The 20,347-nt window shown below is 58.6% G+C and overlaps 2 protein-coding genes across 2 annotated transcripts; one reads left to right on the plus strand and one right to left on the minus strand.

The window, feature by feature from the left end:
* Positions 1 to 2,100: 2,100 nt before the first annotated feature.
* VOLCADRAFT_98832 (uncharacterized protein) lies at positions 2,101 to 14,392 on the minus strand (the record flags this gene model as incomplete). The annotated part of the gene is made up of 14 exons (XM_002957706.1): positions 2,101 to 3,778; positions 3,854 to 3,882; positions 3,927 to 4,086; positions 4,245 to 4,254; positions 4,403 to 5,014; positions 5,174 to 5,418; positions 5,606 to 6,418; positions 6,513 to 6,514; positions 7,434 to 7,498; positions 10,855 to 10,989; positions 11,319 to 11,428; positions 12,023 to 12,186; positions 12,992 to 13,540; positions 14,303 to 14,392. 14 exons carry the CDS (start codon positions 14,390 to 14,392, stop codon positions 2,101 to 2,103), a joined length of 4,662 nt encoding a protein of 1,553 aa, XP_002957752.1.
* A 411-nt stretch (positions 14,393 to 14,803) lies between these two features.
* Positions 14,804 to 20,337, plus strand: VOLCADRAFT_107790 (uncharacterized protein; the record flags this gene model as incomplete). The annotated part of the gene is made up of 8 exons (XM_002957681.1): positions 14,804 to 14,954; positions 15,745 to 16,056; positions 16,522 to 16,841; positions 17,571 to 17,924; positions 18,300 to 18,408; positions 18,564 to 19,010; positions 19,472 to 19,594; positions 19,632 to 20,337. The coding sequence occupies 6 exons, from the start codon at positions 14,804 to 14,806 to the stop codon at positions 18,581 to 18,583; spliced, it is 1,266 nt and encodes a 421-aa protein (XP_002957727.1). The 3' UTR covers positions 18,584 to 19,010; positions 19,472 to 19,594; positions 19,632 to 20,337.
* Between the last annotated feature and the right edge of the window lie 10 nt (positions 20,338 to 20,347).

Here is a 20,347-nt window from a genome sequence, read left to right on the forward strand (position 1 = left end):
CGGGACGACCCCCCCACAGTGTAACACCCCATCATCAGGATAGGATTGTGTCCCGATGCGTCACACGCTGCTTGTTGTTTTGTGATGTGGGGAGAAGACTGCTCCTCTCACATAGCCTCACACGAACTGGTTAAGGGAGGGAGGGTGATGTCGTCCGTCCTAGTTAGGCGTTGCACTGTAGGAGGACAGAAGAAGGAGGCGCACAACGGAACAGCATGTTGGCACGAATAGTTTCGTTAAGGATCTTTGTCGGGTGACGCTGCTGGCTGCCACTGTGGGCCCCATGATCAACGACAGTTTGCCACAAATTGTTCATAGCGTGTGGGTACCCCACCGCTGACACCCACAGCTTTACCACCCCGCCTATCCGTTGCTGGTCTCAACGCTAAGTAATAGTTGGAGGTCCTCTTTTTCCTTTTTCCTTTTATCTTTCGCTTGGGTCGCGGTCCCTTTAAGCCCCCTGCGGGCAGCCCGCCTACATGAACATCACGAACCGGTACTATATCGGGGACGCTTGGGCGCCATTCAGGACATGTCAAAGGCGGTAGCACGGACGTAACAGGAAACAATTCGATATGTTGGCAACTTAGCCCCCTGGTTGCAGGCCCGGAAAGACGGAGTACCTGTCTCCTCTGGTACCTGGAAGTAACTGTATCGATGTATTGCTCCATTGTTTTTCACGGACGACAGCTTATTCCCAGCTTCTCAGTGCATAATCCACGAATCCAACCGTTTTGAAGTGGAACCGACTAGCATCAGCAAAACAAGAGATAACATGGCCCCAACCAGAAACGCACGGCCCATCACCGCCTGCATTAGACATGCATGAGACCTACTTCGACACGGAACAGCAGTAGCGGGGTGCCGAGCGGGCTATGTATATGTGCACAATGAGCGGTGCCGGATGTACGAATGTTCGTACCAACGGTCCAGCTGCAATGAAAACACAGTCGAATTTACCCGACTCCTTACAGGTGTACGCAATCAGTGCTCATCGAAGCGCGCAGCTGCGCGTAGCAACCCCCCTCAGCACGCACATAAGGTTATTGAGGTCGGGTGTGATGGACCACGAATAAAAGAAAAGCTCTTCGCAATGCGACAGACAGACTGACTGACAGACAGAGAAAGAAAGAAAGAAAGAAAGAGGCAGACAGACAGGTAGAGTACTACTACAATGACAACGGCAGCGTTGCTGACAGCAGCGCACACCACAACAGCTCCTGTGTACATGCAAGCATTACATGACATGGCGTAAAGCTAAGGAATTAATTTGACCAAACCGCCGCAAAAACAACACATCATTCAGTTTCAGGGAAGAGGACAAAACCGCGCGCACGAAGTAGAAAAACGTAAACAAATTCGGAGAAAGCCCATTTCTTAGACATCTTAGACATCGCGGAAGACTTCCAGCTGCACAGCAACGTAACCAGGGTGCCCCCTTTGTATTTGCCGGCACCTCATACAGTCCAGTACACCGCATCAGGTCTAAGACACCTCTTTCCTCACCCTGACATGGCTCTCCTTGCCGCGACTCCCTCCTTCCCGACTCAGCTGGGTACTGCTACTTATGCTGCTGCTGCTGCTGCTGCTGTAGCTGCTGTAGCTGCTGCTGCTTCCGTAGTTCTTCCCCAACCCACAGCCCATCTCCAGCTTCATATATATATTTGCTTTTAGATGTGGACTCAACAAATTAAAGATTTCATATCCTGGTTCCCAATGACCCATTGTTGCTGCTGCGACTGCTGCTGCTGATGATGATGATGATGATGCATGCAAGGCCGCTCAACACGCGCTCAAACCGCTTCGCTTGGGGTGGACATCCCTGACGTCCTAGGAAAACCGCCAGTGGCGCTTGCGGCAGACGTACGGCACCCCCAGTGCTACCCCTCCCTCCCTCCCTCCCTACCCCACTGTGGTGATGGTGACAATTGTAATGGTGATAGGAGTCCGTTCCACACAGGGGCACGTTACACCCGGCCCGCAGACATATACACATGCACACATACCTACGCACCCATTCGTCCATTTTTGGATTCCAAAAGCCACCAAAAGAACTAAAAGACTTCTATCCCTTAAGCAATAAAGATGTTTGTTCTTTCTTCATCCTCCAAGGCTCCGTAGCAGATCCAGCAGTGTGGCACGCGACTCGCCAAAGCCGGACGCCAAGTGCGGCGGCGGCGGTGGCTGCGAGCCCTGCTTCCGCCACACGACGCACGAACAGAACTTGTCGTACTCCTCCTTAAAATCCTCATCCTGCGCGAGGTACTTGATCCAGCTCCTGAACTGCCCAATGGAGCAGGGGCCCTGCACCTGGCCTGAGGGGTCCGTGTAGAACCACTCCTCCGCCGCTTCGTCCGGAGAGACACCAGCGGCCGTAGCGGCCGTAGCGGCGGTGGAAAAACTGGACGTCGGTGGGATGGCGGCGGCGGCAGCAGCGGCGGCAGCAGACGCGGCTGCACAGCCACCCGTCGTACCGTTGGCCGTTGCATGGGAAGGCCAAGCGACGCCAATGCTGCTGCCGCCGCCGCAGTCTCCGACGACCCGCAGTTTGAAGCCGTCGCCGCCACCGTCGGTACCCTTCGAAGGGGTTCCGGTCGAGGAGCCGCCGGCGTGTTGGCAGGCGGGTGTTCCGTTTAGGGCAGGCGGCATTACCTGCTGCTGCAGCTGCAACTGCTGTTGCAAGGACGAGGAGGGGGACCGCGGACGCCGCTGCTGCTGCTGCGGCGACGAGGACTGGTAGTCCATGGGCCCATTATTCTCAATCCTATCTGCTTCCCGGCTCGTGCCAGCTATCACTACTGCCGCCTCGTCACGAACATCATGATACCTACCACCACCACCACCACCACCACCACCACCATCATCATGACGTCCGCGGCCGCCGCCGCCACTCACGTGCTCCGAGGATGTCGGCGCTGCCGCCGCCACGCCGCTGTTGCTCCCATGTTGACGACCCGGAGCGGTATCCCCCGCCCCGCCGCAGCTGCCGCTCGGATATTCGGTCCCGGGCCTACCATGCGGGACCCCAGAACGGGATAGACTGACGTCAGATCTCGGGCCCATGCCGGATTCAAACCCGGGACCTCTGCCCCGCCCAGGGCTACAAGGCCCCCGGCCGCTCGCACAGCTCGACGGCGGCGGCCGGCGCTTGGGCGGCGGCAACGGACCATCCAAGCTACGTGGCGACAGCGCCCGGCGGTTATTGTACGACGGCGGTCCACCATTTTCGCCGTCGTACGGGCCGTACGAGTGAGGGCGTCCTGGTCCTCTTCCTGGGCCATCAAATGCTGGCAGTGGTTGCGGCCGCCGTTCGTAGTCTTTCCTCGGGGCGGCCTGAAATCCACCACGCATATGCAGCGGGGACCCGACTACCGCCGCCGCCGCCGCCGCCGCCGCTGCAGCTTCATTCGGACGTGGGGGAGGACCCAACTCACCACGGAGGTAGCGAGGCGGCGACCGTCGTACGGCTTGGAGGCGCTGCAGCGGCGGCGGCGAGTTATTCCGTGGGCCGCTGCGGCTTGCGCCCCACTGCTGCTGCGGCGGCGGCGGCGCCAGCGGTGGTGATCTGCCCGCTGCCCAGCTGCCGCCGCCGCCACCACCACCGTAACGGTCAAATACCGCGCCACCACCGCCGCTACCACTGTGCGGCGCCGGATCCTGCGATGACATAGGATGAATTCTCAACCCCGGGTCCCGTGGAGGAGGAGGACTGCCGCGTCTGTCGTGTAAAGCGCGGTACAGCGGAATTTCTCCCGGCGCACGGCCAGGGTGTGGCGGACTGCGCGCGCCCAGTCGGGCAGTGGCGGGGGGGCTCGGAGGCCGCCGCTGAGGGCCCCCCGGGCCGTCACCGTACCGCGGATCTGGTACGCCGCTATGGCCGTACTGCCCGTACAAACGCGGAGGAGATGGAGTACGACGAAATCCACCTGGCCGCGGTCCACCGACGGCATCTGTGGGCCTAAACCTGCCTTCCACGCCGCCGCCGCCGCCACCAGGAGGCCCCTGCGGTGGGCCATCGTACGCCGCACTGTAAGGACCAGGCCCCGGGCCGCGGGGTTCACTGCCGCCGCCGCCATCGTATCGCCGCTGGCGGTGGGACGGCGACGACGGCGGCGGTGACATGCCGCGGCCGCTGGAATTCATACACCCGATGCTTCCCAGCGGCGCCAGCGGCGGCGGCAGATGATGGCCCCGGGAACCAGGATAAGCGGCGGCGGCGCCGGCGGCAGCTACAGGTTCCGTACCTCGCCGGCCCTGAAGGTGCGGTGGTGGCGGCGGCGGCTGAGGCGGCCGGCGGGCTCCGTGGCCCGGCTCCTCCCGCTCCCAATCCCTGCCCCTGCCCCTGCCGCCCCAGCTCTGGAGCGGCGAGCTAGGCGCCGGCGGCGGCGCGGCCCAGCCCCACCCCGGCGCTGCCGGGCCCCTGTCATTTCCGTGGCCCGGTGCTGCCTCCCCCCCTCCCCTAGGCCTGGGTGCTCCGGGACCTGATGGACCCGGCCCATCATGTCGCTCACGGGGCCCGGCCCATGCCGCCGCCGCAGCAGCAGCATCGGACCGAGGACGCTGCGAGTCAGGCAACATCGGCGGCGACAGTCCCCGCCGTGACTGCTGATGCTGATGCTGCTCATGGTGCGGAGGGTGACGGTACTGCGGGTCGTGGAATCCGTCTCCTCCGCCGCCTCCACTGCCCCGTCTCCCGCGGCCGCCGCCCCCGCCGCCGCTGGCGGGCGGTGGTGGTCTGTAGAATGGCGTCTGACGGAGCGTGTCGTGATGCGGATGGTGGTGGTGGTGGTGGTGGTGGTGGTGGTGGTGGTGGGGACCCGGCAGGTCAGGACCAGGGGCACGTCCGGGAGGTGAGCGGGAGCCACGTCGTGGTGCGAGTACGGCACTGCCATGGGCCCCGCCGCCGCTGCCTCTCCTGACGCCCTCTCCCTGAAATCGTACAGGCGGCGGCGCTGCCCTAGGACCAGATCCTCCGAAACCATGGGGATATGACCCATCGCCGCTGCCGCCGCGCCTACAGTGGGATTAATATGGGGAAAGGCGGGTGTGGGGTTAGGCGGGTACCGGTTTAGGTGGTGTCTGTCGCACCGCACTCGCAATATCGGTGCCTCTTCCTCGGCTCGACTGAACCAACCAAGAAGCCATGTCAACCAACCCGCGGGCCCGAACGCACCTGTCGTCGTATGGTGGCGGCATGCCGCCGCCCAGTGGTCGACGATATGCTGACGGCGGCGGCTGCGGCGGCGGCGAGCTCGCCGGCCGATGCCCCGGAGCCCCTCCTCTAACCCCCCCTCCTCCTCTACCTCTCTGAGCCGCCTCCACCAACCCGGCCCGCCCTCGCCCTGCAGCCGCCGGCAGCGGATCCCCACGGAACGGCTCGTACGGCCGATGAGGCTGACGTGGCTCGCTCTGCGTCGACTGGGGCCGCCCCGACGGGGGCCCCGGCCAGGGCCGTCGTACACCGCCGCTACCGGGGCCTCTCCTCCCCGGACTTGGGGGATTCCATTCCCGAGTTGGGCTCCCGCTTCGGCACCGACCATTGGGGCCGTTGGGCCGGTTGGAGCCAGGATCACGGTAACGTTTTCGGCTAGGGCTGCGGCTGCACCTCCCACGGGGAGGCTGCCGCTGGGGGTGAGAGCGGGGCGCTGGGCTGCGGCTGCGGCCGCGGCTGAGCTGCTGGCGACTGGAAGCGGCGCCGTCGGCAGTTGTCGTACAGCGCTTCTCCCGGTCCCGGTCCATGTCCTGTGTCAGGTTTAGGTTTAGGGGTTCGGGAACGGCAGGATGTGCGTCGAAGCTGAGCCGTTCTTGTTTTGCGTCACCCTCGGCAAGGGAGGGGTTTTGTGGTGACGTTGCGGGAGAACACCGCCCATTCCGCCCGCTGCTGCTGCGGCCTCCGCCGGCATCGGCATCAGTGTCTGCGTCGGCAACTGCTCCGTCGTACGGCAGAGTGCTGGGCTGATCGCCAGGATTGGGGCTTGGAGGTTCATCGCTGCAATCAGCGCCGTACTCAGCTGCATCTGCGTCAGCGTAATCATAGTCGTCTGCGCCGTAGGCACTGTCATACATATCATCCGCGACGGCACTGCTGCCGTCTTCGTTGACGTGCCTGTCGTTGCTGTACGCCGCTGCAGCCGCCTCGCCGCCCTCGTTGCTTTGCCCGCACATGACATAGCTGTCGTTGTAATGCCTGCCTTGGTGATCCTGGCTGCTGTGCCGGTTCGGGGACCCCGACTGCTGCATCGGTCTTTGGTGGGCGTCGATGCAGGGTGAGCATCCCTGGTCTTCGCTAATTGAGGGTATACAGCCTTTCGAAGCCCAGCGACTGCTGTAGTACTCGCCCGCTGTTGTGCCCGAGCGGCCGCGGCTGGGTGAGCTCTTGGCGTCCACTGCAATTGGATTATCCGCACTTTCCTCTGGCCTGTAGACATACGCCGGAAGGACACGAAGGAATTAGAGTATGGTATAAGGTGTTCCCAGCATAAGAGCGCATCCCCAGCAACGCCGCAACTCACATCTGCGGTTGAGCGCCAAAGTTTGGCGGCCGACTGCTCACATAAGCTTCCAGATCATCTCCACGTGAACGATAAAATGCAGTTCATTTATAAAGCGGGCGATTATCAACTTGCTACAAAAGCCCAACAGAGAATCAGTCCGAATCAAACACTATTAACATCAAGCCCTAAGGTCAGGCTCGTGAACCATAATCGAATTCCAACATCCATCGCGTGCATGCCGAGATTGGACCTGCAACCGATGCTTTCGACCACGAGGTTGCAGCGCCGTACAACAACACAACTTTGGAAGGGTTTAACAGGCTTACCCAAAGCTGTAAGAAGGTTTCCTAATTCTTCACCTAAAGGCAGGATTCAATCACGTGCGTGAGAGCTATCGAGTATCACCCACACGGGCCTTCCCTTATCCCTTTTCACCCAACACCTCACCGTACGCCTTTCGCAACATATCATGCACACAATCTTCCCACTCCCACCTCTCCCCTTCCATCCGCAACTTATCCATGACATTTTCCCCATTCACCATCCCCAACCAAGCAACGTGCCCTGCGGCCGTACCGTACAAGGGATACTGTTTTTTTTGTAAATAGCCAGACAACTGGACCCGACAAGGATTAATAAATAAGGCAGGTGCGTATGTATGTATGTATGTGTATGTGTGAGCTCGAGCCAAAGACGATCAAAGGAAGTAATTAGACTTTATTCATGTAGAATTGTTAAAGACCAACTGTGGCTAACGGACCACGCCCACCTCAACCAGACAACAACTAGCCGTACCGCAGGCCTAGAGGAGGGACAGCCGGAACAAAAGTATAACCCGACACCACCTAGAAGCAAAGCGAGCGCGAAACTTAATACTAGATTTATTAGCGCCCATTCGAGACATCACTTTTAACAAAATCCTCAGGCCCACCCACCCACCCAGCCCTCAAGGCCAGATCGACTGGTACAGCAGCCACGACCGGGGTGGAAGGTCACGAGCATCACTCCAGGCGTGGGCAAGTGTCACGGGAGGGCAGGCGGGGGTGAGGGGGTCCAGCTATCGCTTCAGCACGCGTACGGTGGGGGGTACAGATCTGACCTAGGGCAGCCAGCTCCTTAGCTCGCTGGTGGTGGCTTCTGGACGCGGGGCCTCTTGCAAAGAGCCACACGACAGAAGCCACCATGGTTGGTCTCACACTCCTATAGACCCAGAGGCGTTCGTCAGGTGGGTGCGCAGGCGGGCACCCCAGCGCACTCCTCGACAAGGGTGTGCTTCCTTGAAACCGCCGCAACCAGCGGCAGGGGGCCGGGATGAACAGATAGCCCGTCACGGTAGAGCCGGGAGAGGTTCGGAGCTGACGCAGGGCACCCGGTAGACGGCCAGTGCACACGCGCACGAAGCAGGCTTGGGGATCATGGTCCAGGCGGGTTGAAGGTGATGCTGGGCGCGCGAGAGCATTGGCAGGTCTCGGTGCCGAACTGAGCCACCATGAGTGTGATCCCGGCAGGGTATGTGCCATCCGGGCCGAGTAAAGGCAAGGGTAAACCACAACGGGGATGGCGGCCACCAGAGGCAGGGTCTAGGAACTCATCTAGTCGCATTTTCCCCATGTCGGCACCATGCATGGAGGTCGCCCGCAGGTAGAGAATGCGCGGCTGGTCGCGGAGCAACAGCAACTCCAGCAGGCGGGAACGGGGCGGAGAGGATCGATCCATCAGGCCCACAAGTAGTCCACCAGCACACGGAATTTATAGGGGCACAGGCAGGGGTTTTGCCGATACCGGTAGAAGGAGGGGTGCCACTGACCTAGGGCAGCCAGCTCCTCAGCTCGGTGATGGTGGCTCCTTAACGCTGGGGCTCTTGCAAAGTGCCACACGACAGAAGCCACCATGGTTGGTCTCACACTCCTATAGGCCCGGAGGCGTTCGTCAGGTGGGTGCTAACCCTAAACCCCCTCGGGAAGGAGGCCACTGGTGAAGCGTAACCACCCTGTAACAACATCAACAAGGTCGTCAGGCGGACAGAAACTCAGGTCGCAACCCTAGCTCGGGAGGGTGAAGAACCGGGTGTTGACCCCACGCCCTGCAGCTTGCTTCTGACGCTGGGTAATGGGGGCCAAGGACAGGGCGATGATCTCCTCAGCGCCGGCGAGGCAGCGAAGATGCGAGCTTGCTGCCGCAACGGATGCTACGGGAGCCACCTAAGGGAAGGGTCCTCAGTCAGGGAGCAGCAGCCACCCGGCCATGCAGGGTCAGGGGGCGGTTGAGGTACCTCAGGATCAGGTACTCTCGTTAGGGAAGTTGGCAAGCGAGGGAGCGAATGAGTTAATCAGACGTGAACACAAAGAACAGGACAGCCGGGCGGCGCATGACAGGAGGGAGGATATGTAAGGTTTCGAGCTTATCGTGGGGGAAGCGGTGGGGAGCAGAGGCGGCGGGCATATGCCGGCGGTAAGACCAGCGATAGATGTCTGCGGATGAGGGGATGGGGTAGACTAAGGGGATGGGCAAGGGTGCCTTGCGATCCAACGAGCTGAGAGCGCCCTCGCGACAGAACGCTATGGCCAAAACGATTACACAGCCAATAACGCACTAGGGAGCACTACGGGTCGGCAAAAGTGGGCACAAAGGCATCTGTTATTAACGTTTTCGATGGATAATATAATTCAGTGGCTGAACGTGCAAGAGGCTTACTTATATAATACGCCGTCTGTCGCGGTTTAGAAGCGGTTTAGAAGCGCCCACCCACCCCGCCAAGGGGATAAAGTGCGAGGAAGAGGAGCGTGATAGATTATGCATTACAATGGTAAGAGAAATAATGCAATAGCTGCGACCCGCCAGAATCAGCTAGCCTGGGGTACGGTGGTCTGCCGTACGCACATGCTTTGTCGATGTTACAGTCGTATGATGCGACACGCCAGCTGAACTTTATGAATGGGCCTGAGGGTTCAGCACGACCTGGTCAAAAGAGAGGTTGTGCGGCTTAACGAAAGGTTTTCTGAGGGCAACGATAGAAAATCTGAAAGGCTGCCTGCATATGTGCTTGCTTGGGCAGACCGAAGCACAAAATCCTTTTCATGTCCTTAACATCAGCTGCGAACTGAACAGCATAAACAACTGAGGAATAATATTTTAATGACCCCTGCATGTACCCAATGAATGGAACGCAAGTAGAAGAGTGCAGCATTCTAAGGAGATGTATGTATGCACGTTTATGTGACCCGTATCATATGGTCGGGAGGGGAACCGGATAAGCCCTGTATGCCTGCCAGTAACTGCCTACCCAACCACCAGTACGATAGGGCTAAGAGTCAGGGCTAAGTGAAGCTCAAGGACGGATTCCCAACTCCGCCTGCTGCATAACGACACGTCGCAAAAAAACCTCGACCACACAGTATCGCAGAAAATATGAAAAGGAAAGAGAAAAGAAAAAGAAAGAAAAAGCATATAACTGCATGCGAAATTTTCAACAAATTTGCTGTTCAATGGCTAGCACCAAGTAAGGCGGAAATGCACACTGACAATATGACCCTGCTGTCGCCAGCCGTACATTGGGTTCCGCGTCCGCCGACCCGACTTAAAACTTGCTAGACAGACAGACAGACATACGCATAGCTTCAACGGCAAGATATCGATCTCGTTAAGGACACTAACTTCATTCCATCGACACATACAGACATGCGTATGCATGCGACCACTCACGCGCAATCTTCTCAGTTGCAACTCGGGGAGTTAAAACAAGCAGTGTACAAAGGAAGAAATTACATGCAACCTTTCACTTCCTTCCCTTGCCTTTACTCAACAGGAAAGCCGCAACTGTTTCGAGAGGCTTCCCCCCAGATTCTGTGCCGTACAATGGAACCAGGTCGCACCCTTCCATCCCACAACAAAAAGCCGCGGTGGAGATCTCTTCTCCGACTCCCCGTCCTGCTCTTCCCCGAACCGTCATTCAGACGTCATTCAGACCCTTCCAACGCCAACCCTTCAAACCCCATCGACCCTCACCCCCAGCGACAACCTCGTCCGGCATCCGTATCTCCAACCTCTTCATCGCACACATGCCATGCCGTACATGGACATCTCGCATGACGAACAAAGTGCTTACCGTGTAACCCCCTGACCCACCTCATTGCCACCCCACCACCACCACCACCAACCCCCCACACACATTACTCCCTTTACGATTCTATCTGCACCGGAAACCCGAACCGACGCAAGCCCGCCGTTGCCGTAATTAGCTTTGCCGTACATGTCGTACATGGACACTGATATTCACCATAAATCCGTGTACTTTAGAGGAACCCGCCGCTCCCTAGGCCGCTACCGCCGCTGCTCCCCCACGGCCCTAGCCGACGCGGACCTGACCCGGGGAACAACCCGCCGCCGCCGCCAAAGCCGCCGCCGCCGCCGGTAAACATGCCACTGCCGCTTCCGAAGCTACCCATAATTGCTGGCGGAGCTCCTCCCATCAGGGGCGGCGGGAGGCGGTCGTAGTCTGTACGACAACACGGACACGTGACAGCACGTTTCTCTCGTGTGTGCAGTAATGGAAGTCAGGAGGAGTCAAGGTGATGGGCGTGAGCAGGAGCAAGACACCATTGCCAACGGCGGTGGTGGTGGGAAGGAGGGGAGGAAATGGCGGAGAGTTTGCGGATCTCTCGAGGCAGCGCCGAGGGAAGTGAAGAAGAGGAGGAAGGGAAGGAACGGGGACGACAAGGGAAGGCGCTAGCTAGCATCAGAGCAGGGAAATGTATTTATTACAACAAGTGGAATGTACGGCGAGGCCTACTACACACTGGTGGATGCGGTGCCACAGAAGCTCACCACCCCCGATGGAGCCCGGCGGCATGTACGGCGGTCGTACGAAGGGCCCCAGTGGCGGTGGACCCCAGCCGGGAGGCCGATGGGGACGATGAGCCGCCCAGAACACCTGCCTGCAATACACAGCATGACATACATACATGCATACATAATTTAAAAATTATTATTATTATTATTCAAGATATACATAACACAGTATCCGGCTAAGGAGGGTCTCAACTAGCGGGTAGTACGCGCACTGCTACGGCATAACAGTCTGGACAGTCAGTCGGCATTTCTTCGCTTAACCGCACCCTCCTCTTTTTCTTTTGTTACTGTACTACCTCCAAGCGCAGGCGGGCATTGTCAATGCAGGCGGGCATTGTCAAAATGCCTCCCAGCCTCCCAGCGCATATTCCCTGACCTTACCCTCCTCCTCCACCACCACATGCCCTTTCTCCTCCTCCTCCTTCTCCCCCTCCTCCTCCTCGTCCTCACCGCCACCACCACCACCACCGCTACCACCGCTCTTTCCCCATCTTGCCTTGCATATGTTTCCCCACCTTGCTCGCTGACTCATGGGTCGATGATTGCACAGTTGGCAAGAAGTCAACTCACCAACCCGATCGGCAAACACACCAACACCAACACACAGACACATACACGTATCCCCCGCCCTGCCAGCGCATTCCACTCCTCCCCTCCCCGCCCTTTCCCCCCTACCGCACCTGCGCTTTCGCCGTTCCACACGCTCTCGCCATTTCCTGCCGTACAAGTACTTGTACCCGCGGCTGTTCGCCAGCGCCGCGTCAGCGGCGGACGCGCCAGGGCCCGGTACGGGACCGAACTCCTTGTCGCACAGCGGTCGCCAGAGCTCATCCTCCGACGTCAGCTGGTGCAGTGCCGTACAGGCGCAGCTGAGCACCGCAAGGTCCCGCGCCTTACATGCGTATGTGCGTATTCGTGCAAGGAGGCGGACACACATACACACACATTTGTAAAGGATAGTGGAACGTCGATGTGGTTTGTTTCCTGGCGGAGATAGTGGTGGCGGTGATAGTGGTGTGTTTGATGCCACGGGGGAATGCAGGAAACGAAAAGTGGGGCATCAGATGCAAGTCAAAGGAAAACGAATGTAGACCGGGATTTGTTTTGTCCCACCTAGCCCAAATCATCAAAAACACGATTTGAAAACCCATGCGTACGACTGTACAGCCGCCCCAACCGCCCAGCATCAGCTATGATCATCAGCCCCCCTCAGATTCCCCCAGCCCCCCTCACCCCCCCCCAACACACACACACACACCGGCCGCGAAAACCCCTCCCTTCACAAGTCTTCGACTGGTAGTTACTTCTTACATGCTTCTGGCGTGTCAGCCTACATCCTTGGCATCAGCTTCACCCGTTTGTGGTTCGTCTTCCCCTCCCCCGATTGCCCCCAAAGCCCGGTGACAACCCCCAGCATTTCACGTGATGGGGTCGTTGCATGCACCAAGGCATGTCCCCCTTCTCCTCTTAGCATCATGCGGCAAAGCTTGTATCCTAAAACACATCCACACATGCATTATTTATGCAACTATTGCGCGACGCGCATAAACCATGATGGCGGTTGTAGCCGGGAACCGCCACGCCCATACACGGTGGAGGCGCCATCGCATCGCCGTCATGAGCCCTCCCGTGCTGTATGTCGTACATACCTCCAGCCGCCGTAACACAGCCATTTGAAGCTCCAGGGGAAGAACCGTCAGTCCCAGCGGCGGCGACACCCCTGCCGTACGACAGGCCGCCGCCAGCAGCGGCAGGACCAATCCGTCCTTAAGCCGCCGCCAATGACCAGCAGGGTCCGGCGGCAGCTGCGTCGACGTCGACAACGATCCGTCACAGCCGTCGCCGCCGGAAGCGGCGGAGGCAGCGCCGCTGCCGTACTCGGCGAGGTCAATGTGCAGCGTCACCGGCGAGAGACGACCTGACGCCGCTGCTGCAGCGCTGCCGCCACGGCTGATACACGGAACACCATGTACGACAAGATACCTTCCCATGCTGTACCAGAGCAGCTTGACGACAGGCGCGCTGGCAGCTGCAGCGGTGGCGCCGCTGCCGCCATCGCCATCGCCAGAAAAAGCGGCCTCCGTCATTTCCTGATCACCATCCCTGCAGCCGCCTGCAGATTCTGACAGGAAGCTACAGCCGTACAGGAGTTGTCGTGGTGTCGTACCGCCTGTCTGACCCACAAACGCTGGTAGATCCTACACCCGTACCAAGGGTGAGGAGGAGGGGGGTGAGGAGGAGGGGGGTGAGGAGGAGGAGGAGGGGATCGCGAGACCAGTAAAGGGAGTGAGGGGGGAAGACGAACCACAGCGGAGTGATGCTGACCTCTGAGGAGGGATGGGGAGATGCACTGTGGTGCCAACGAACTAGAAATGACAAGGAAGGGGACAGAACTTGTCCGACCTAAGAAACACGACAACACTGGCGCCGGAGCCCGGAAATAAAACCAAAAATGAATTGAACCCGCGCTGAATCAACTTCAGGCCGGAGATATATCCAGATCCAGCTTCATTCCGATTAGACATCCGAGCCCATCCAAACCAGTTGCGCCCCCAAGTCAAGATTCAAATCCGAACCCGGATCATGCGAAAATCCAGGAAAGCTTTCAATAAGGGCCATAATGCCTGAAGGCGAGGCGGTTAAACCTAAACTGCAGGCCGGAGAATTTTTGTTGGCTTGTTAGGTGTATCAGGAGCCCTCCCCTGCCTGGGCTGCCCTACCCGTCTTTTAATTTTTTTTGTTTTTTCCCTTGGGATCCCTTTGTCTTTAGTTGTGTTGTGGGGGATTGTTTCAGAGAGCCTTTGACTTTGCCCTAGCTGAGACTTGTGGACTCGCTCTAGCGGGACCTGAGAGCCCTTCGTGGTGTCTTCACTGCAGCGCCATCCCCGGATGGGGGCCTGCGGAGTGGCTGCGTAGAGTGTTGGCAGTCTGAGTCGGGGTCGGGAGCACACAAGACTAACCGACTTGTGCTGTGTGCTCCCGACCCTTGTGCTGTGTTTCGGCTTCGGCCCCCGGCTCTCGCGGCCCACAGTGTAATCTAAGTCATACATACATATATACATACAATAGGCAGGCGGCTGGCAGAGGTTAAGGCCTGACTTCTGCTCCCGGCCGACCCGGGTTCAAATCCGCCTGCCGGCTCCTCGGGTGTTTGAGGAGTGTTGAAATGGGAGGCGGCCCCCCATCATATGGACGATGTAGGACATGATAAAATCAACTTGCGAGCTGACCAGGAACTAAGTTGATGCGCCGTTGATCCGCTAGATTTGGTTGGATGCTGGTGGTGAGTTGCCGAACCCAATGAATACATTCTGAAGTCGGATGGGGTGACGGATTAGGGTGCCCCTCTAGCAGGGGAGAGCAGGGACTGCCCCGGGAAAGGGGGCCGCTGGCGAAGTTAACCACCCTGTAACAACATACATACATACCACACCTGCAGCCCCTCGAAGCCCCCTTCCGCCATGGCGCAATCCAACACCAGTAGACACCGCGTCGCCGCCGGCAGGGAAACCCAATCCGTACGACAACCGCCGCCGCCACCGCCGTCGCTGGCGCCGACGGGATTGAGGTCTCCACTGTTGCTGTTGGTTGTGCTGGCGGCGCTCGGCCCAGGTCCGCGTGTAACGACAGCATTCGAATCATTGGTCGCAAACGTGGTGGCGGCGGAAGTGGCGCGGGTTGGGACAAGCAGCCGCAGCAGCTTCAGGGATACACCCCGGATTGCCTAGCGAGTGTTGCCATGGGATAGAGCAGCAGCAGCAGTAGCAATAGCAGCAGCACAAGTGGCAGTAGCGTAGCATCAGTAGTAGCAGCAGTAGCAACAGCAAGGGGTTGCAGGGACGTTACTGGGTTGCAGGCCGGCTGCTAGTATCGCTATCACTACCTAGCACCCACCCATCCACACGTCATTGGGATGTCACCAGCAGAGAGGGGAACGTACGGCAAACCCGCCGTTCCTGTCTGCCTCTGCCCGTCAGCTGCCTTAAATCCAAGTTTCCACCCCTTATGTCCGTACACGTACACACACATACATACGTACACATATACACACACACAAGGACGTGTTTTTTTCCACCGCCTCTCCTGACCGGGGTGCCACCAAAGACCGTCTTAACTTCTTCCTCTTCCGCCCCCAAACGGCGCCCAAGGGAGGAGCACCACCAACATCTCCAAAACCGCCCCAAGCGGGAGCCCCGTCCCAAAGCTACCCCACATACCGGGAGCCCCACATGCTGCGCCTCCACCGCCTCCGCCTCGTCTCCACCCACATCATCACCGCCGTCTCCGTCCCCGTGGAAATCTGCTTTCACTCCCCCCCCTGATCCCGCACCAGCCCATAATGCTTGAACAGCAGCCCCATCCACGTCCCTGACCCCTCCATTGACTCCGCCGCTGCCGCCAGGGATACCGCCGCCGGCACCCCCAGGGCCGGGGTCGGGATCGGGGTCAGGCGGCCTCGCGCACGCCGGCTCCTGCTCTGCGGGCCCTGCCGTGGCCGCCGCCGCCACCCCCCGCGCCTCTGAAGGCCGCGGCGACTTGGAGGGAATGGAAGGAGCTGCTGCAGTTTCCATGGGCACCGTGGTCTCGGAGCATCTGGCGGCAGCGGCTGGTGTGGCGGCAGCGCCTGCGGCGGTGGCTGTGTCTGGTGCAGTCGTGTGTGTTGGGGACGACGTCATCTGCACGAGTCAGGTTTGCCCGTCGCGTCCGTCCGTTTGTAAGTCGTGTATTTCAGGCATTCCGTTTCCTAGGCAGGTTTCCTAGAGGCCTAGATGTGTTCCGAATGTGGGCACGTCGTCCACATGGAGCGAGGTCACAGCAACGCCTGGGGCATATTGGACTTTCAAATGTTTGGTATGGGGATGCTTTTGTGCAGGTTACTAGGTTTGTGTAATTGTTATGAAGAGGGTTTATGAAACACATCAGTTCTCGGTAGACATTCTGGCACGCATCCGCATACGTCCACGTCGGCACGCATGTCCCGGGGGGGTTTGAGACCGCGTTGGAGGGTGCGGGTAGGAGAGAGGATATGGCTTGGAGCAGGCCCCAGGATGGGCATGGGTGTCATGGATGGGATGGAATTGTTGTTCGCCGTGTGAGAGATATTCCTTTGATGAGGTCACGTTGGGGGAAGGGGAAAACAGGAAGAGGCGGGTGCGCTGCCCGGCGTTGACTGCATCAGTTCCTGGAGAGCACTTCGTAATCGATCACATGCAGAAATCGTCAGTAACTTTTACCAGAGCAGGTGTTAGCAACCAGACCAAGTCGCCGCCGCAGATGCCCGGCGAGCTCCAAGGGTCGCCTGGCGATCCATGCAGGGGCGTCTGCAGTGATGACCACGAGAAGAGCATTAGGAAATTTTGCGTGCAAGTTAAAATTAAGCTTACAAGTTACCTTTTTATTCAGGGACAGCACGACGTCCACATCCGGCGAAAGCCCAACAGCTCGGCGCGTCTCTGCCAGCAGCCCCGCCCAGGTGCAGTGCTGAGGCAGCTCAAGCTTGTAAGTAACGTTGGTTGACGCAACGCGCAATCTTAGCCTTGGCATGTCCTTCGCAGCGACAGCTGACTGATTGTCTGGTGCCTATAGGCGTTAGCGTTGTTGCTACCTTGAGTTTACAGAGAAAACAGTATTCCATGTGAGAGCTAGATGTCTTCAAACTTACTGCCCAGAGCGCTGTCCTGTGCAGGCAATGCTCTCACGGCAAATGTTACGACAACACAACCCTTACCCCACAACTCCAGACACACTCCAGACGTAACCCGTTATCCAGACGTTTTGCAATCACTCCATACGCTTAATGCTTAGGAACCATATGCAATGGACCACACGACAGGTTGCCCAGTTGTAAGGCAGATGGATCCCGACTGCGAAGTCATTCATGTCGACAGCGACCACGGTGAATCTGATGACGATGAGGTTTCCGAGGTTTGCACGTCAGGGGATTCTCTGTTTGGTGCACCTGCTCAAGTGTTTATCGTTCGAGCACTCAGCAAGGCTATGACGGGGTTCAGACCCTCGGTTATGTGTGAAGGGTTCCTTGCGGAGCTGTCAAAATCATCTTCAGGCAAGCCCTAAATAACGTTTGAGCTGTTTCGATCCTCCATAGAAAAGGTCTACCGCTGAGTCATTCGAGTCCGCGACGCCCTCTTTCGAAGGTTACATTCTTGCGCCTCTTGGACGTGATCAACAACTCAGCTTTAAGTATGAGCCACCTTCTCCCAAGTTCAGCCGAAAACGACCGAGCTGCGTTTCGTACAGGCGAGTCAGCTTTCCGCCCGCGGCGCAAGTAGCCGCAGGTTCGAGTCAACGTTTGAGTTCTTCCAGATCTGCTTTGTCCAATTCCAACTAACTCTTTATAATAACTATGGGGGATCCCGGCTTTCCGGCGCGGTCACAATATTCCGCTGTGCCTTCTGGTATGCGCGTACACCCGTTGCCAGCTTCTTGCCAAGTACCCGCCGATTCGTCAAATCCAGTTACCATCCATTCATGGACGATGGCCTTATACCCTGGACTATTTGCCTAGTTATTAAACTCCGGCCGAAGGCCGAGTCCATGTCAGGCGTCGACGGGACGGCCCGGGTGGGATGTAGACTGGACAGATGAGCTGACATCAAAATAGTCCCGATAGACGGCTAGTATATCTGCAACCGGCTTGAGCCACCGCCAAAAGCGCACATTTCCATAGAACCACCGGTAACTACGGCTGCCCTTGGCCACAAGAGCTTTGCCTTCTCTGCTTCGCATCATCTTCTTCCCCTGTCTTCGAGCCTTCCAAATTTCAGGACTGCACCCCTTGCTGAAACTCTGGTGGAACCCTAAATCCTCCTCACATTTCCAAGCGAAACCCAAAGCCATTGTGCATCCTCAACCCTTCCGAAACTTTGCTGGCACAAACCCAAGTTACCCCTCCCTCTCATCTTCCCACCTCCCCGCCCACGCGCTGTTCCCTCTCAGGCTTCAGCTTCTCCATGGATCCCAGTTTCTCTACTCGCTGCGGGGTCTCCCCAAGGCATTGCGCTGCCACAGATCAGCGCATGCGTTGGAGTGGGGCCCGGTGCACATGGTGCGACGAGAGGGGGGGCCCTAGGGGCCTGGGGAGGGTCTGGGGAGGGTCTGGGGAGGCTGAAGTGGGTTTTACTTGGGCAAATAGTTACACTACGAACAGCCAAGAGGAGGGGAGTTGCAGATTTCCCCCTCCCCCTCCACCCCATCACCCAGGTGTTTGCCGCGGCAGCTGACCTGGACACGTTTCTGTCCACCCTCAAGTACGTGGAGGTGGAGGATATGGCAGCTGGAGGCGGAGGTGGAGGGGCGGAGGGGACGGCAAGTGGAGCAGGAGCAGCAACACTACACCAGATGAATCCGGCTGCAGCAACAGCCTCCATCACTACCGCTATCACCACCACTACTACCACCACCGCTACTGCCCCAGCGGCCCCAGCAGGAGCCATGCCTGCGGGGGATGCCACACACACACAGGAGCCACAACCACCCTCCCTCGTAAGGGACGCCGCATCCACTACCACCACTACCACAGCTGCCAGCGCCACGACGGATACCAATAAGATCGGGGAGGAGGTGGAAGTGGAGACCGGGCTCGGAGGTGGTGCAGCAGCAACAACAACAACAACAGGAGCAACAGCAACAGCAGCGGGTTCCAGAGGAGTGAGGGCTGGCGACAGGGAGGGCAGTCTGGGGGGTATGCAGTGGGCGGTGGCAGCGGCGCGGCTGCTGGCAGCGGCGGAGGCCGCGGACGGTAAGAGTAGTGCCGGATCCATTTGCATGTAACTCGATACGCGTCAGGGTTGCTGAGAGGCTGGCCCCTCCCCCTACACACACAAACACACCTCCTGGGGGATGGGATCAATGTTCCTTCCTCCTCCACCTCTCCAATCCGGCCCCCATTCAGCATTCTTCATATCCTTATAGTACCTACTTGCCTAGGGATTTCTCATCCCATCTGCACCATTTATGAAAGTCGTCAACATCAACACCATCGCCATTACAAAGGATATCATGATCACGTCATACTCCCAACCCCCTTTTGATGTATGATGCATCTCACCACCAATTTACCACCCCCGTCCTGCCCTGCCCTACCCTCCCTCCTTGTCCCAAATCCCTAGCAGCAGAAGCACAACTCGACGCATTGCGAGTGGCACCTGAAGGACTGCCAGCGAAGGGAGGCTCCGCCGGCGGAAGTGGCCCAGCAGCAGCAGCGCCAGCAGAAGCAGCAGCAGCTGGCGGCGGTGACGACGGTCGGCGGCTTGGCGGCTTCTTCCGTAGGCCAGCCTGGTCGCGTTGGTGGGCCGCTGGTTCAACGACGGCGACTGGGGCGGTGGCGACGGCAGCAGTCGCGGCGACGGTGGTGGCGGTCTTAATCAAGGGGATGCGAGGGAGATGGGCGCGCGGCGGCGGACGTGGCGGCAGTGGCGGGGAGGGCGTGTAGCGCAGCGCAGTATTGGGGGCCGCTGCGGGAAAATACTGAAGGATAGTTAATTGACGTGATGAAGGATGGGATTCGTGCGTGCGTGTTTGCGTGGGTGGAAGGGGCCCCGCTGGGATGACCTTCCCCTGGCGGGTGGATGGATGTGCAACAGGGGCTAAGGAAGAGAGGAGGAGAGGGGAGATGAGGGAGGAGGAGAAGAAAGGAAAGGGGAGACGAGGAGGGGGAAAAAGGAGAGGAAGAAGGTTGACCAGCTACAGTAAATAATGCAGTAGTAGGAGTCCCTGATGCGGCTCCGTCCCTCCAGGAAATACAAAGATGGGCGCACACTGAGCTGGTGTGTGGTTGCGTGGATACCGTGGGGTGGGTGCACATACACACACGTGCGCATACATGCATACATACATATATACACGAACACACAAACCACGTGATCTAAGATCGCAAGCTATTAAAATACACCCTGACAAACGCTCAGGTAACACATTGCGCAAGAGGCCATGCAAGGGAGGAAATAAGTGCGCCAACTCGATGCAAACCTATCCCACAACACGTC

Source organism: Volvox carteri, assembly GCF_000143455.1.
Source record: "Volvox carteri f. nagariensis unplaced genomic scaffold VOLCAscaffold_78, whole genome shotgun sequence".
Taxonomy (NCBI): domain Eukaryota; kingdom Viridiplantae; phylum Chlorophyta; class Chlorophyceae; order Chlamydomonadales; family Volvocaceae; genus Volvox; species Volvox carteri.